Raw genomic sequence first — 16,424 nt, 5'->3', positions numbered from 1 at the left:
ATATATGAAAACAAATCAATGGTCACTGATGTGATCATTTATGTATATTTTATATTGTATTTATTTAATTATATATACAGTATATGTATATAATTAAATAAATGCAATATAAAACATATATATATATATTTCTTTTTTTAACATCTCATCTCATTCACATCTCATTTTAACATCCTTGGAAAACAAAACAATGGTCACTGGTGTAATATATTTGCTTGTGATGCTTCAGTGCCAGCTGTGTTCAGAAGAAGACGTGATATTGTTTGGGGAAGTGGGCCATGTTGGGAGTGAACACTGACTCCTTCAAAGGTCTTTTGGGGGGATATTAAATATAGAAGCCAAAGTGCTAAAAAACCATCATTGGCTTTATTCTGACTACAGGCCGTGTATCCGAGGACCAACGCAATCAGGATCGATATGAGATGTAGTGATGATCCCAACCAGAGTGAGGCAGCAAAGCGCTACACGCGCCTACTCTGCCGTAAAGCGGAGACACTTCAAGGCAGAACACTACGAACATCAGCCGGTTGTTGTTGTTTTAGATATACGTCTGGTTCACCGCCTCGTCTCCGTTACTGAGCTTCTCTACGGGACGTAAACGGGAGGAGACGGTAATCAAATCAAGTGCACCGATAACTTTGTCGACATCACGTGTCGTCCACTTACCTGTGGAGCTCTGTTCAGGTACTTTTTAATCTGTGTTAAAGAGGTTATCTAGACCAGAGCTGCAGTGTAACCTCATCTGCATTACTTTAAAATGAGAGGCACGTTTAGTTCACACGTGCTGCTCAGGTTTTAAAGCGAACTAGATGGTCACGTGCGTGGTGATGCTTAGAGGAAGAATCATCTTCAAAGTTTCAAGTGGACCTAAAAGAAAAGTTTGTTTTAGTATTGTTGTTTTATCAACGTATTCAATTAATGTTTTTATTCTCCTTATCAAATCATGTAAGTCATTCCACTGAATTGAGATCGCCATTGAAAATAAAAACAAGGCAATATAATGGCATCATCCTCTGTTTCCAGCTTCAATATTATTATTTTCCTTACTATTATCCTATGTTTTCAAACTGAGAATATGTGTTCACTGTTAAAATAAGACATTTAAAAAACAAAAACGAAATAATTGATATCTTAAACATGATCACAGAAATGTATTAACGCAGCAAGTACAAATCATTGTTAGGAGCAGCCCTCGTGACATTTGTTGAAACATTTATTTTTGTAATTTTATGGTTTATTTGTTGGAGATATGGATGTCATTCTCCATCACACTGTGTATAATCTATGTCGTGATATGGGACTTTATTATTTTAAATTAATTGACAAATTGTTAATGGATAAAATGACCAGACAGGAATTACTTTAGTTTTTTTTCTAATCCAGCAAAAAAAAAATAATGAATCAAAGTTCTGTAATACAGCGATGCAAAAACATACGTAATACACATCGAGATGTTAAAGATGGCCTCTGTATGAATGAGATAGTTTGAACTCATCAACCCTGTTATGGATGTTTTGAACAGGTTTCTTCACAGACTGTAAGCGATGCCACCAAAGACGAGGGCCAGAGTGACTAAAAGAACTGCGAGTTCAGGTGAGCAAATGAACTTGCAGAGTAAAACTTCTCGTCTGGTTTGGGTGTTTTCTGAGGGACTCATCAGATTATTGCTGCAACGACAGGCAAGGACGATGCCGACGAAGCGGCTGGCGGGAAGAGGAAAGCTCCTGCCGAGTCTGCGAAAAATAAGGAGAGCTCAGAATGTCCACAGCTCTGTCACTGGCTGATGAAGTCCGAGCCAGAGAGCCGCTTTGAGAACGACATCGACGTCAAGGTACAGAGCCTGAACACAGTTTATTTTTTATATTTTAATGTGAGTGGCCTGCACTCGTCTGATGGTCTCATTCTGCAGTTTGGGATAGAGGATCTGAAGGCTTTGCCGGATCAGACTGGTTGCTGGGACGGCGTCCGCAATTATCAGGTAGAGCCACAAAACCGACTCGGTAATGAAAACGATGTTTCCCTCAAATAAGGCACTTTTTTTCTCACCAGCCTCGTGCAAATTCTTCCTTCTTGTTTTGTTCCTCTGAATCATCCAGGCGCGCAACTTCATGAGGCAGATGAAAGACGGGCAGTTGGCTTTCTTTTACCACAGCAACTGCAAAGAACCGGGGATAGCGGGACTCATGACAGTAAGTCACGCTGATATTGTGATGATTTAAACAAAGCTACAGGCATCATTATTCGCTGCATTTCCTTTTTTCTAGATCGTGAAGGAAGCTTATGTGGACCACACGCAGTTTGACAAGAAAGATGTCCACTTTGATGCAAACAGTAAAGCGGACAACCCCAAATGGAGCATGGTGAATTCATTCAGGAGTTAAAAGCACACTGCAGGATCATAACAATGGAGCATGGGGGGGGTTTGATGTTGTTTTCTTCTCTCTCAGGTAGATGTCCAGTATCAAAGAATGATGAAGCGTTTTCTCCCTCTGTCTGAGCTGAAGAAGTACCACCTGCAGCATCGCGCCACAGGGGGGCCCCTGAAGGACGTGGCCCTGTTTACGAGGGCCCGGCTCTCTGTGCAGCCCCTGACCCCTGGTGAGTGAGGACGTCCTCCCTCTGTGACGTCTGTCAGTGTTTACCGGTTCTGAACCCTCGCTCCGTTCTTCTTTTCCTCTGCAGAGGAGTTTGACTTCGTCCTGAATTTGGAAGATGAAGAGCCTTTGTGAGGATTTGGACCAGATGTTGTCGACACAATGAAATCGTGAAGCAGAGACCTTGTTCACGGCACTGTAGCGTTTATGTTCTTTTGTTCACAAATATTAAATGTGCTTTTGTCAAATAATGGCTCACATCCAGTCTCTGAACGATACAGAGCAAGCTTCTTCGACACCTGATGTTTAAATGGCAAAGTCCTGCTTCCGTCACAAATTCCCAAATACGAAGTTATCTTCAAACAATCCAAGAAGTCAGAACAATTAGATATTTGGCACTTTATCTTCCAAAAGTAATTTAATGACTGATAATAAAACTAGCTGGAGCAGTTCCTCATTCGTTGGTACTTGCAGTCATCTCCCTTTCCCCTCTTCATTAGAGGGTTAATTCAGATCACCTGTTGGCTGCTGATTATGAATTGAGAGCAGCTTGGTGAGTTTCTCCTCTCGGCCAATCAGGGTGTGATGACGCCTTTTCTTCAAAGCTTAAGAGAGAGGTGGGGAATCACGCTCGCATCTTTCTGATCCTCTGACTTACTGCAGACCTCATTTTAGCAAATTCTGCCAGAAAGGCGTCGGGCTCCTTTGAAACTTCCTTTCTGTCTTTTGCTTTTCTCAAAGAAGACGTTCTGATTCTTCCTCGACTAAATGAAAACCTCCTTTCAGCAGATATTGTTCGCCAGAAACTCTTGTCTTCTTTGATGTCTTTAACTTTTCTATTTCAATGTGATTTTGAAGCATTCTGTAACTTAGCTGGAGTGAATATTAAGAACACAGTTCCTGAACCTCAATGAATGTATTTTATTTTTATTGAAAGCCCCTTTATACACATTTAACTTGTCGAAGAGGCATTTCTTCATTATGATATACATTTCTGTATTATGTGGTTGGGAAGTGGTTCTCAGGCTTCGTTCTGCTCAGCTGAAATCTGGGTTGTCAGTGCGGCCAAATAGCTGCACATTTTTTGTCAAGACAAATTGATAAATCATTTTACGAGTTTCCAGTTTTGTGATTGTTACAGAGCTGTTAATGATCATGTATTTAAACAACCTGAAGACTTCGTCACTCATGTTCAAAGCTGTCAAGTGTTAAATTGCTCAGTGACAACACAACTCAGCCGTGTACTGTTTGTAGCAGTGTTAGTATGATGTAGTCAGTGTATGTGGTGGTCTTATTAATAACACTTTCACTCATTGCTGTAAAACAACCAAGTCCAGGTTTTTCTTTTTTTTTTTCATTTGGCATCAATTTATTTGACCTTCAGGGACAAGGAATAATTCATTAGCATTTTTCAAAAGATAGTTCTACTGTAACTCTTTCTCTGGTTAAAAGACTAAAATCATGTTAAAGAGGCAGGAGGATTCCATTTGCTTGATACACTGAGGCACAACGTTTAAGTCTCTAATGAAGAGGATACAGTGGACTTCATACTATCAGACCTTAATACAAACACCCACTCCTCACAGCCACTGGAATGCCGAGGCAAAGCACGTGAGCATGAAAGGTGGTCTTGTGGCACCGCATACTGTATCATCAACGTACACAAGCTGGAACAGGATAAAAGGTTTTAGCTGGTCTTATTTACAGATCAAAACCACAAAAACACGTGCGATAATACTTAAGCCCTCAAAATGGGAAGTTTCCGCTTCGATAATTCTTTTTTTTTTTTGTACACACACAGAAACAAACAAAGAGAAAATGTGTTTAGCAAGATAAAGCAGTGCAAAGTGATCTCAGATTTCTTGACCTTACAACAATGTTAGGAACGCATTCGTTAAAGGTGGAATGTTGGAGATACATTTCTGAAAATTCATGACAGTCGAGTCGCATTAATTACGAGATCAGAAATTAATTGATCCTAAAAAAAAAACGTTAATTAAAGTAACCAACAGAAGGCTTAAAAATTCCAGAATATCACACATGGAAGGTTTTAACACAGTGGACATAGTGAATGATTAGTTTGATTCCCATAAAGAAAAGACAAATGCGTTAACGAGGAAGTACAAGACCAGCGGCCCGAAGCCACTTCGAATGCCTCATGCAAACGGTGTGCATTGTCCACATACTGTATGTATGTGTGACTGTATGTCGGGCTCCCTTCTTCCTCCCTTCACCAGCAGCGGCTACAAATAAAAAAAACAAAAAAAAAACAGCTGCGTCACCACATGATGTACAGTTGACGGGCGGCTCCCGACGCGGACGCCGATTACTCTCGTGAGAGGAGACGGGCGGGCGGCAGACCTCTACCCGCTCTCCTCCTTGGCGGCCTGTTCCAGAGCGCTCTCCGAGGCGGCCGAGCCCTCGAACCTCTGCGAGGCGATGGCCGCCTGATGAGACATGCTCTTCCTCACCACGTCCCCTTTCCTCCACAGCGTGATTTCCTGCACAAGGAAGGGTTCGGAGGGTTTTAGACGCTGTGTGCTTTATTTATTTTTTTTACTGTCTATTGACTTCTTATCCATGAAAGCTCAAGACCATGACAGTAAATCTGGTGTTGCTCTTGTAAGTGGTCACTTAAATTAAAAAAATCATGTTAGTAACGTTTGTATATCGGCAGCAAGATGCTCTCCTTTGCCGAGGACAAGAAAATATGTTCCCAGAGCCAAAATGATATTTTCAAATTGCTTGTTTTCTCAATTATTTTCTCCATTTTTGCTACACAAATGATAACAATTAATGTATTGCCGGAATTTTTGTGGATTATCCAACTATTTGTTTCAGAACCAGCTGTTTCTTTAGCAGTAAGTATACAAAAATCAACCTACTTCCTTCCATTTCATGCTGACATGACGCAGTATGTGTGCCACACAATAATTAAACTGCCCCTTGCCGATAAATGTGTTCCACAAATGTAATTGCCTTACGGTCCAAAACTCAAACCACATCCTCAAAGCTGCGTATTAGTATGGACTGTAGTATAGAATTGGGATACAAGCATTGGTCCAATAATTTCACTGCACTTGATGTTTCTCTCTTATCTCTTCCTCAGGAAACCGTGTCACATCCCAGGCAGTATCACTACACACGGCCTCGTTCCTGCAGCAGCCTACCTGCTGCTTGAAGTAGCGTCTCTCCTCCTCGTCGATCAGAACCAGGTTCAGGTAGTAGCGCACGGAGAACTTCTTGTTGATGTCTCGCATGGTGGGAGTCAGATCATAGCCAGCCAGAAATAACCGGATGGGAATGGACTCTCCTGGATCATGGAATAATCGTGTCAGGTTGGATGACGCTCAGTAGATCTTGAGTTAGATGTTTCGTGATTAAAATGACTGCAATCATGCGTAGGTGTCGTTTACCTCTGACCGGAGCTCCGTCCATGATCTCGTACTTGGCGATGGTGTCGTTTTCATGGTACACACTGGGGCCGGTGCCCGTCGTCTCACGTTTGATGATGTCGATCTCCATGTGTTTGATTTTAATCCTCACCAGCAGGAAGTAGATTTTTCCCACAATAACATCTTTCAGATGGTACCTGTCAGAGGACAGATGAAGACACGAGCAGAAAGGAGAATGAGGGCTGCAGGTCGCTCAGTAACGGAGCACCAATATCTTTTTATCAGTTGGCTACTGGACAGCATTTGCTGGTTTTTCTTTGTCTTTGATAGTAGATGGTAGTATTCTTTGGGTGTTGGACTGTTGGTTAAACAAGACACTTTAAGACAATCTGATAAAGACTTTTTACTATTTTCTAACATTATATAAATTAAAAAGTTGAATCACTGTCTAGGGATCGATTATTAATGAAAGAATAACTGTTTGTTGCAGCCCTACAAGTCTTACTTGGACTTGTTGTACTCAAACTCGATGTGGAGACAATCTTCTATTCCTACTTCCATCTTGATGGAGGAGTTGAGTTCAGGGTAAGTGCTCAACGTGTGCACCACGATGTCCGTCTCTTTACTGATGTCATTTAGTCGTCTGATCACCGTGGCCCGCAGAAAATATCTGCAAACAAACAGAGAATGAAGACAGTATAATCACACCGAAGCAATAAAATACAGACTTCACAGTAAATGTGGGCAACGTTGAGCGTCAAAATGCTCAGTTTAAATGTTAAAGGTTACAGAGGGACACTTAAAGTCCCTCAGTTCACAGCCAATAGAGAGGAGCGAATGATTAAACGTACCGTAGCTTGACGTTCTGGCCCGTGTACGACTCGTAGGGTTTTTCAACATGAGTGAACTCAAAGTCGAAGGTCTGGGACTGAGTTATTTCTCCCGGTCTTGCGAGATCTTTCACCAGAGAAACGAACTCATGATGGTTTCCTCTGTCGTAATACAGCTCTAGAAGAAAGACGCAAAAGCAGAATAAGTGCTGATGTTACCGATTTACGTTTGTGACGGATGTACAGAGATAAACTTCAATTTAAACTGGCCATGTTGTCCATCATTTGTTGTGTTTTCTATAATTCTGCCAAATGCTAATTCCACTTATATTTGGTCTTTATTTGAATATGATTAGGCTAGTCACATATTAAGGTTTAAATTAGAGTCTCGCCTTAAATGTTAGTTGCAATTTTAGTTGTTAGTAGATTATCCAATAGTGTTCTGTTACTTTGAGATGTTTTGGGGAGGGTGTTGCTATTTTTCTCTCAGTCAAGGGAAGGGTCCCAGGACAATATTGATCAGGTTTAAGAGTGCCCGTGGCTCAGATGGTGCTGCTCATGTATGACCATTAAATTCAAGTCTCAGGGTTCACAGAGTGCTCAAAGACTCTTCTAACTACCCTGTTTGCTAAACCATAAAAAAAAAACATTTTTAACCCGTTTCCCCGAGCTGGAAATGACACATCTCCTCGGTTAGTTTGTTCTTTCCAAAATATGTTACATCATCAAAAAACAACTATGTCACTCTGGCTCCAGGGATTGGTAAATACGGCTGCACCTTTAGAAGCTGGTTAGTCTTCTTTAGTTGTTCATCAAAATGAATATGTGTTCATCCTGATGATGGGAAGAGTCTTAAAGCAAATAGCACAATATTTAAAAGTAATATAACCCGATTGAACTGGTTCAGTTCATTTTGCCATTAAAAAAGCCCCGACACCAATGATTGGTGTACAGTCCCTAACATAATGTTTATTCTATGAACCATAACACCATAACATGGGTATAAACAGAGGCCAGACTTCTGTGTGAACTTGTGAAATCTTTGGTGAACACATGTAAAGACGTCTCTACTGTGTCCGTCTTATTGATTTTTTTTCACCTACCTATTTGTCCAACAAACTCTACTTTGATGCCCTGGTGCTCCAGCCTCTTGCCGGGGTTCTTCAGCGTCACGTTCACCTTTCCACTCACTGTCTCACCGTCATAGAAAAGAAAGTATTTGTCTTTCTTTCCATCTTCAGTCTTGTGCTCAGCCTTCTTCCTCGTTTCCGCGTCATTCAGGACTACATCAACTTCTGCACTTTGTCCAAAACTGAAGAAACTCATCTTGTGTAAACTCTTGTTAGCAAACTAATCCAAAAAAAACAAACCTGCTGATGTTTCAAAGTAAAACAACACAGACACACACTAAGGCCTGCAGGTTGTGCGACCTCAGTTCCCTGTCGGAGCACGAGATACTCTATTAAACGTGTAAAAAGTCGATGTTGGATGTTTTAGAGATAGCTCCACATTAGCTACATGTCCATACCGACCAAGCGAAATAGCAACACGACGGCACAACAAGAACGCAACAATAACACGTCCATCAGCAGATGAGCCGTTTCTTTTCTTCTTCTGGTGACCTTTTATAGTAGATAGTCTAACGTTACACCGCGTGCACACTAGTACTCTCCGTAACGGTCACAATCCTCGCTATGTGAATGTATATTACATGTTTGTTTTCTATAAGAAACGACGGTGTATGTTGTCAAATAACCAGGATGTACGCCACCTGCATTGGGTTAACTACTTCCGGGTGGGGGTTTTCAAAATAAAAATCCAGAAGTGTTTGAGCTGAAGTTCCAAACCACGTTCTAAACAACTGTTACTATACTATATATATAATGTATATAATATATATATATTACTATATATAATGTACAATCATGTTATATATATATATACTATGTATAAAATATATATTATATAATATATATTATGTATAATGTTCTATTATGTAATATATATATATAATGTATATTACTAGATATAATGTACTATTATACTATATATATACTATATATTATATATATGATATACTATGTATAATGTACTATTATATTATATATATTATGTATACTATCCATAATATAAATAATATACATATCATATAATGCATACTATATATAATGTACAATATATAACTTATAATACTATATATAATGTACTACTACTGTTCTGGTTCCAAACCAGAAGTGAGAGCTGTTTAATGCTTTGTCTACGACTCTAACCAAGGTGAAAACAAAGTACCAAATATTAGTACTATATTTATTTAGAAAGCAACGGGGAGTAAAGTTATTTACTTCAGTGTAAGCAGCGGCAGCACAAGGAAAACATATTCCATTACGATGACTTCCTGCATATTTATAATATTAGATTATAATTCCCGATGTTTTTAAGCAGCTTTATTGTTGTAGCTGGCTGAAGTAAAGCTGATTTGAACTTCTTTATACTTACTGTACTGGTGAAAACCACAGTCTATGGTGAAAACTAAGTGTATTTACCCAAATAGGCGACTGTACTTAAGTATAATGTTTGGTGGAAGTTTATATTAATAATAATGTATGATATTTTAGTAGCTCATCACAGGTTTTGTAAAATGGCATCTTCATATGTAGAGTTATTAGTAGCTGTCAACATAAGTAGTATAGTACTAGTTCTCTCTATAATGTAGTGGAATAGAAGTATAAAGAAGCATACAGTAGAAAGCACCTCAAACCAGTTTAGAAATGTTATATATGTTGTCACACATTAAACTGCCGCTGTATCATTAGTTTCTCGTCCTTTCTCAAAATCAATCTGACAATACACATGACCACAACATTTACAGTTCAAACGTATTTAATAGTAACAAAATAACATGAACATATAGCATTAATATCAAATGAACAGTGGACATTTTACAACAGTTCCTGAGTTGTTACACAAATCATTGACACTAATGTTTGAAATGACAGGCTCAACACTGCAGATACACACTGAACAGTAAATACTGTAAATTTATAAGTTTTATTGCAGTATTTACAATAAGGTATGGAGTGCAATATATGCAAATTAAAAGATCAAAGATGTATGTATTTATGTACATCAAATACTGAGTCAAAACTGGACAATATGTCCAATACTCACAAAATAATTAGTAAAGCATAGAAGGTCACTTATACACAGAAACAGCACTCTAAAAATCATACTTCACCACCTTTATAGTACATATTGACTTTGCAGCATAGTGGGATATATGTTGTTCAAACTCACAAGTTACTCTGTACTCGTATAGACTTGTTATTATCTGTGAATATAAGAAAGGCGGGTAACTTGTGCCTTATGAATCTGAGCTCATCAGTCTTTTACAGTCTGCTGCTTATTGCCTGTATAACTACAGTATGTACAAAAAACTGTTGCAAATTATCCCCACGTGAAACAAAATAAGAACATGTTTATCTTATGAACAAATATAACGTAAATGAGTTTTGTCAAACAATTTCAGTTTACTCAGTAAAAAGTTTTAAGAGATATAAAAGAAGATTTGTCCAAAAGACGTTGAAGGAATGTCGCTTGCAGCATCTTCTGCCATGACACCGTGGGCGAAATATCAAATCCCACTAAAACATTGTGGCAAATGAGTTAAAATAAACTAAATATGGAGTAACAAATGTTTCAACCGGAAATGAATACTAACAGAGAAGAAGATTTATATTGAAAGAAAAAACATGAAACAGTGCCACAAAATTATATCAAAATTACTTTGGCAAGTTTGTTGATTTGACTTTGATGTGCATCAGAGAATAATGTGCCATGTTACACCTCAAACTTTACCATCTGGAGAATCATTGTAGCAGTTTAACCTCAACAGTTCTTTGCTCTTGTCTTGGGTTTCATCTCATCCTCCGTCTCCGCTGTCAAATGATGAATGAGGACTTGTGGCGAAAATGGCCCTGTGGAAAACAGGAAGTATAAAATATGTATGCACAACTGATCCTTTAATAGTTTAATTTCTTCACAGTAAGACATGCAACAAATACTGTGTATGCTCTGAAGAGTTTGTTTACCTCATCTGCATCGGCATATTCAACACCATCATTCTGTGCTGGCCAATTGTAGCTGAAATAAACAGATAAAAAAAAAGACACAATAAAATACGAAAATCCTACAAAATGTTGCTTCTTTCGTTCTTCAGAGATTGTACTCACTTATTTTCAATGTGGCCTTTTTTGTAGAAGCATCCACGTTTAAGGGAATGACAAATCAAAGCAGCCAAACAGAAGAAAACAGTCACTGCACCAAAGGACTTGAGGAAAATCCCGAGGATGTCGACGTTATCTGCAACAGGACACAGAGATGATTGTCTTCACAGAGTTAGGCGGCATGGGAGATATGGAGTATTATGATCTGTGCACTTGTATATTTTGATTATATGTATTTAACATGGGGCTGAAATCATCACTTTAAGTAAAGATATCAAACGTTTTCTTCTGATAGGAAGCTTCATACCATTAGACACAACACAAGTAAGCTTTAGATAAAACTCTTGTATCTTGGATAGAAAATAGTGACTCAGGCGTTTAGACACTCACAGACTTCCATCATTTGTGAAGGACACTGTGCATGTCCGGCATCATTCTTTGCCTGGCAGTAGTACTCCCCTGCGTCCTCCTTCCTCACTCTTCGAAATTTCTGAGTAGACATTTTTAGAGACTTTTCAGTGCAATGACAGACAGCTGCGTTGTCAACAAAATGCTGAAGGATGCTTGGCTGTGGATCAAATCTTATGACATTTTCTAAAGACCGATTGTCTTCCAATGTGTTGTAACATTTCATGATATGGAAATGTGTTTAGTAACATGGTTGTTATTGTGTCTTTAAAGTACACCGTAAACACATCCCCTTGGCTTTGAATGCAACATTATCCTTCTTTCATATGCTGGTTTAAGGTTTAGCTTCCTTTATCTTTATATGCATGGATTTGTTAAATCACATTTACATTACTGTAGATTAGATGCACAAACAGAACAGAATGTCAACTACTTCTTCCACATTTGACTGAGGCAGATCCTGATAAGTTGATTTCTAATAACATAGTAACATCAACAGTAAATACATTTCTTTAGTGCTAGTTTTTCTAAAATAAACATGTCACACCGTGTGTCTTTCTTACCAGGCCTCCAGTGTCAGGGTTGATGCTATATGAAGAGTTGACCAACTTCGGGCTGTTCTTGGGGTCCTGAGGAAGCTCCTCGCTGTTGTGGAACCAGCGGTACTGAGAAGCAGGGAAGCCCTCGTTCTCCAGACATCGCAGCTCGGTTGATGTTCCAACTGTGACCGCCTCCGGCACGCTGCACCGTGGGACCACAGGTTTCACTGCACACAGACACAGGCACACGTCAAGCTACTGCAACCACTGTTAGTCATCAATTATATGTATGCATATATATATAATTTAATCAATCACTTGATGCATAAACTGTCTAAATATGGCAAATCATCATTATAGGTTAGCAGAGCCTGAAGTAAAGGAATGGTAAGACATTTTAAGAAATACATAATACAGTCCCTGTCCTTTGCATATGATATATATATAGTTTATCACAATGATGGGAATCACTGGAAGTAGGTAAGTAAAGATTTAATAACATAGCACTTTTCAAAACAAAGTGTGTCACAATAAAAGCATTAAATATCAAGAAGTATTAAAAAGAAGAAAAAAAAAATGAACAAAGAATTTACAAAACAGAAAAAACATTATTAAAAAAATAAAAACATCAGTAAAAGAACCAAAAAACACTTAAATTATAATAGTTGGAGGGAAACTATTGGAAATGTAGGTTTTAGGTTGTACTCGGGGCCTTCATCGTGTGGCCTGATAGTCGGCCTTGCTGTTTTCACCTGCTTCCAGCCTTTATGCTAAGCTAAGCTAATTGGCTGCTGGCTGTAGTTTCATATTTAAGGCCCAGGTGTAAGATTGGTGTTGATTTTCTCATCCATGTCTTGGCAAGACAGCAAAATCTGTCAAACTATCCCTTTAATATAAATGTAAAATTAACTGATAATCCTTTAATATAAACTGAATATATATATACATATGTATATATATATATATATATAAGTCTTCAGTCAAGGACCCATGTGGTACCAGCTCACCGTACCTCTTACTGCAAGACTAATGAGTATCTCATCAAAGTCCCTTTGATCGTCGATGGCGGCCACCTCGCAGCGGTACTCTGCCGTGTCTGACCGAGTGGCGTTAAAGATCATGATGTTGGCCGGCTCTCTGAGCTGAGCTCTGTCCTCCAAGTCCCCTTTTCAAGAGAGAGGGGAAGAAAAAAAAAATCACTTTACAATTGCTCATTCACATACACAGTGTGACTTCACAGTCCGGGAAAAACAGAATTCAAAGCCAAGTTCTCTTAAGGTACCATTCATTCAGCTAAGCCTTGAGCCCTGAGACATCACTTTGGTTGACGGGGCTTTAAAAAAAAGGGAGAGTTTGCAAGCGGTTTACCTGCTATCCTGTTTAGAAAGTACACATAACTGGGGACACCGTTCTTAATCTTTTTCCATTCAATCCTCGGGTTGTTTGTGGAGATGGACTCTATTAAACAGGTCAGTTCGATGGCTGTGGGGGGAAACAGAACGCATCAGGAAAAGAAAAACTACTTTAGCTAAATAGGTTAGAGTGATTTTCCAGCAACTTACGCTCAAACTCATTTGCCCACACAATCTTGTCGGTGGTTCGGAGGATTACCCCCAGTGATGATGGGATGTGACCTGCGGGGAGGAAAAAGAAGAAAGAAGCAAGACGCTAAATGCTGAGTAACCCTGATGGCACACAAAAACACAAGCAATTTCATTAGCGGACATTATCAACTGGGCATGTTTCCTAATAAACGGTGGATTAGAGTGATAAATATAGAACCTCTCAGACAGCCTTGGGATCTGATTCAGAGTTTCTTATTAATCACTTCACATTTCTGTTTAAAAGGATTAACACCTGGGGCCAAAATGTGTTCTCACGTGCATTTTTAATGAATGTGTGTGCTGCACGGGATCGGCTTTAGGAAAAGAACTGACTCTTGAGAGTAAATATTATTTGATTTGGGTCCTTTATAATGGTTATTTTTTAAATAATTTGGCTGGTGATGAAACATTGAACGGGAGAGCAGGTTTTAAATGTTAAATTGCTGCAATGAAGATGTGTTTATAGTTTCAGCTTTGCTCTTGTGCTCCGCATTTTAAATGAAACCCTGTCTGAAGTTAAAGTGCTGACTTTCAGCTTTTTTGTTTGACACGCCCTAGAGTGCCAATGTGGGAGGACTTTTATGCAGAGTCCCTCCAGTTTTAGGACAATGCAGCAAGACAATAATCATAAGCATACAAGGCAAGGCATCCACAGAGTCTTTTAAGGCCAAAACGAATCCCCTGACCCCGGTCTAACTGAGCATGTGTTTCAATTAATGAAGACCGAGACTGAAGGCAAAACGCTCCTGAAACAAGTCAAATCTCAAGATACTTTCATGCAGCAATGTACAAATAAGGGGTTTCAAATGATCTATGAGCACTTCATGGGGTTTATGTGTTTATACTGCACAGGGGTGGCAGTTTCTTTAACCACAGACACTCATATGAGAAGTAGAAGTAGAGACAATGCCCTCGGACACAGATTGGACGTGGTTGTCTGATGTTAGAACATGAACATCTGCATCGCTAGCTCACTGGGTCTCACTTATTGGGTGACAATGTCCCTCTGAGGAACAGCTGGAGTTGGTCAGCGATGTGGCACTCATTAGAGCAGAAAGCCTACAACATTACAAGAGCTCGGATTTATTTAATTGTTTTTCAAGTTAAGTGAAAGAGCTTCTTTGCTGAACTGTGACACTAATTAACACTGAGGTTTATAGGATAAATAATTTATCAAAATCCCTGAACAAAACAAATCACGAGCACAAAAATAACTTGACAGTGGGGATGTGCTTTAAATTCGAAGCATATTTAATCAGCCGTCTTGTTCCCCTCCGGCACAAACAACACATGAGATATACTTATTTTAAGTTCCTTGCTTGAGTGCACTCCTTAAAGCAATCGGTGTTATTTCGCAAATGTCAGCTCGTGATGGCAAGGGGCATAATTCACCAGTTTTGTCAAACTTGGGCCAGCAGAATACCAATTTGAGCGGAAAATAAGTGAGCAAAGAGCGATGGGGTGTGCAACAACAAATTAGGAAAACGTAACAATTACCCACGTCAAGTGCACACATAATTCCACAGTGTGTGTGTGTGATTTAAAAGACTGAGGACAAATAAGCACGTTTCCACCTTCCACTGGTACCCTCCACTCAACCCATTGTGTCTGTGCCGCTTCCAAATGCAATAATCGTTGGGTACACATGCGACTAACAGCACCCCTGCTGAGTAATGAAGGCATTATCGCTCCCAGTGGAGGCAGTGTGAGGGGGGGTTTCAAATGAAGGCTGAAATTAGATAACAATAATTATCTGAGCGGGCCTTGAATACCGCAAGACATCCCCCCCTCCTGTGTGCCAGGAGGCCCCGTGCACTCTGACAAACTGTCTGTCTATTCACAGGGGCCTTGTTACGACATTTATCGGGCTAACATATAGCCGACGCTCGGCCTGAAAGTGATGGAAACGTGGGTCCTGCCAAGGCTCGAGCACAGCTGCGGACACTGATGGGATGTGACTTCCAGGTCTCAGCTTCCGTCTCTGTTGCTGACTTTCCCACCCTGCACATCAAGAAGCTATTTATAGCCCAGCTGTGACTGGACATCCCATGAGACACACGGAGAGCTCCGTCCAACAAACGCTCCCTCGGCATATGCGAGACGGAGTGAGGAGTTGTCTTTCTACAGCGGAGGCGGAAGCAAGTTCACCAACAAGGGGGGACAAAAGTAAAACCTGCAGCGCTAAGGCTTTCAAATACAGACGTCTGATCGAATCTGCTACAACCACACGGCACAAGTATCGCAGTACAACAACAAAACAAAAAAAAACTCCCATCATTTCATGGATTTCAACATAGCAGTGTGTAATGTTATTCTACGATTACAGGAAATAATCATTAATAATTAAATTGTGCTGAAGCACTCTGGAACTCTGATAAACACTCCTTGGGGGTGACCTTTGTTATATGTCACCCCCCCCCCCCCCGCCCTTCTGTCTTTGGCAAAACATTACCAAAAAAGAAACTGTTCCTTAAATACAGTCTTCAGTCCTTATTATTCACAGCAAATAATAACTCATACTGAGAGAATGGTTTTGGTTCACACTTTAGTGAACAGAAATTTAAAAAGATATATACATATACATATACATATACATATATATATATATACATATATATACGTATATATATGTATATATATACATACATACATATATATATATATATATTCATATATATACGTATATAAATATATATATATAGTGTACTAACTGCACAACCAGGCACATTTTTGACATGATTCTTTTAAAAAGAAGTAGGCCGTGGGAAAGTATGACCACAGTCGATTAACATGACAATGTGTAGCCAATTACTAATACTTAGAGCTTAGAA

General features: G+C 39.4%; 3 protein-coding genes across 5 annotated transcripts; 1 reads left to right on the top strand and 2 right to left on the bottom strand.

Annotated features, from left to right (window-relative positions):
- Positions 1 to 488: 488 nt before the first annotated feature.
- thyn1 (thymocyte nuclear protein 1) lies at positions 489 to 4,809 on the top strand. 3 transcript variants are annotated; one of them, XM_031873648.1, is made up of 8 exons: positions 489 to 684; positions 1,523 to 1,593; positions 1,680 to 1,831; positions 1,910 to 1,978; positions 2,097 to 2,189; positions 2,265 to 2,360; positions 2,448 to 2,598; positions 2,683 to 4,809. In XM_031873648.1, exons 2-8 carry the CDS (start codon positions 1,545 to 1,547, stop codon positions 2,727 to 2,729), a joined length of 657 nt encoding a protein of 218 aa, XP_031729508.1. In that variant the 5' UTR covers positions 489 to 684; positions 1,523 to 1,544; the 3' UTR covers positions 2,730 to 4,809. The 3 variants fall into 3 exon arrangements, with proteins under 3 accessions (XP_031729508.1, XP_031729507.1, XP_031729505.1); XM_031873647.1 differs by having other exon boundaries at positions 489 to 611; positions 1,680 to 1,978; XM_031873645.1 differs by having other exon boundaries at positions 1,680 to 1,978.
- Positions 4,216 to 8,600, bottom strand: vps26b (VPS26, retromer complex component B). Its single transcript, XM_031873644.1, has 6 exons — positions 7,923 to 8,600; positions 6,841 to 6,997; positions 6,495 to 6,659; positions 6,011 to 6,186; positions 5,765 to 5,907; positions 4,216 to 5,095 (listed from the first exon to the last, which is right to left on the bottom strand). Exons 1-6 carry the CDS (start codon positions 8,143 to 8,145, stop codon positions 4,958 to 4,960), a joined length of 1,002 nt encoding a protein of 333 aa, XP_031729504.1. The 5' UTR covers positions 8,146 to 8,600; the 3' UTR covers positions 4,216 to 4,957.
- Positions 8,601 to 9,681: 1,081 nt separating this feature from the next.
- On the bottom strand, positions 9,682 to 13,875 carry jam3a (junctional adhesion molecule 3a). The gene is made up of 9 exons (XM_031873510.1): positions 13,870 to 13,875; positions 13,552 to 13,657; positions 13,358 to 13,471; positions 13,002 to 13,154; positions 12,014 to 12,216; positions 11,433 to 11,532; positions 11,049 to 11,178; positions 10,908 to 10,959; positions 9,682 to 10,793 (listed from the first exon to the last, which is right to left on the bottom strand). Exons 1-9 carry the CDS (start codon positions 13,873 to 13,875, stop codon positions 10,758 to 10,760), a joined length of 900 nt encoding a protein of 299 aa, XP_031729370.1. The 3' UTR covers positions 9,682 to 10,757.
- Positions 13,876 to 16,424: the final 2,549 nt, after the last annotated feature.

The sequence above is a fragment of the Anarrhichthys ocellatus genome, unplaced genomic scaffold (genome assembly GCF_004355925.1).
Source record: "Anarrhichthys ocellatus isolate YVR2014 unplaced genomic scaffold, GSC_Weel_1.0 scaffold72, whole genome shotgun sequence".
Classification (NCBI taxonomy): domain Eukaryota; kingdom Metazoa; phylum Chordata; class Actinopteri; order Perciformes; family Anarhichadidae; genus Anarrhichthys; species Anarrhichthys ocellatus.
This window is presented reverse-complemented; position numbering and strand designations above follow the sequence as displayed.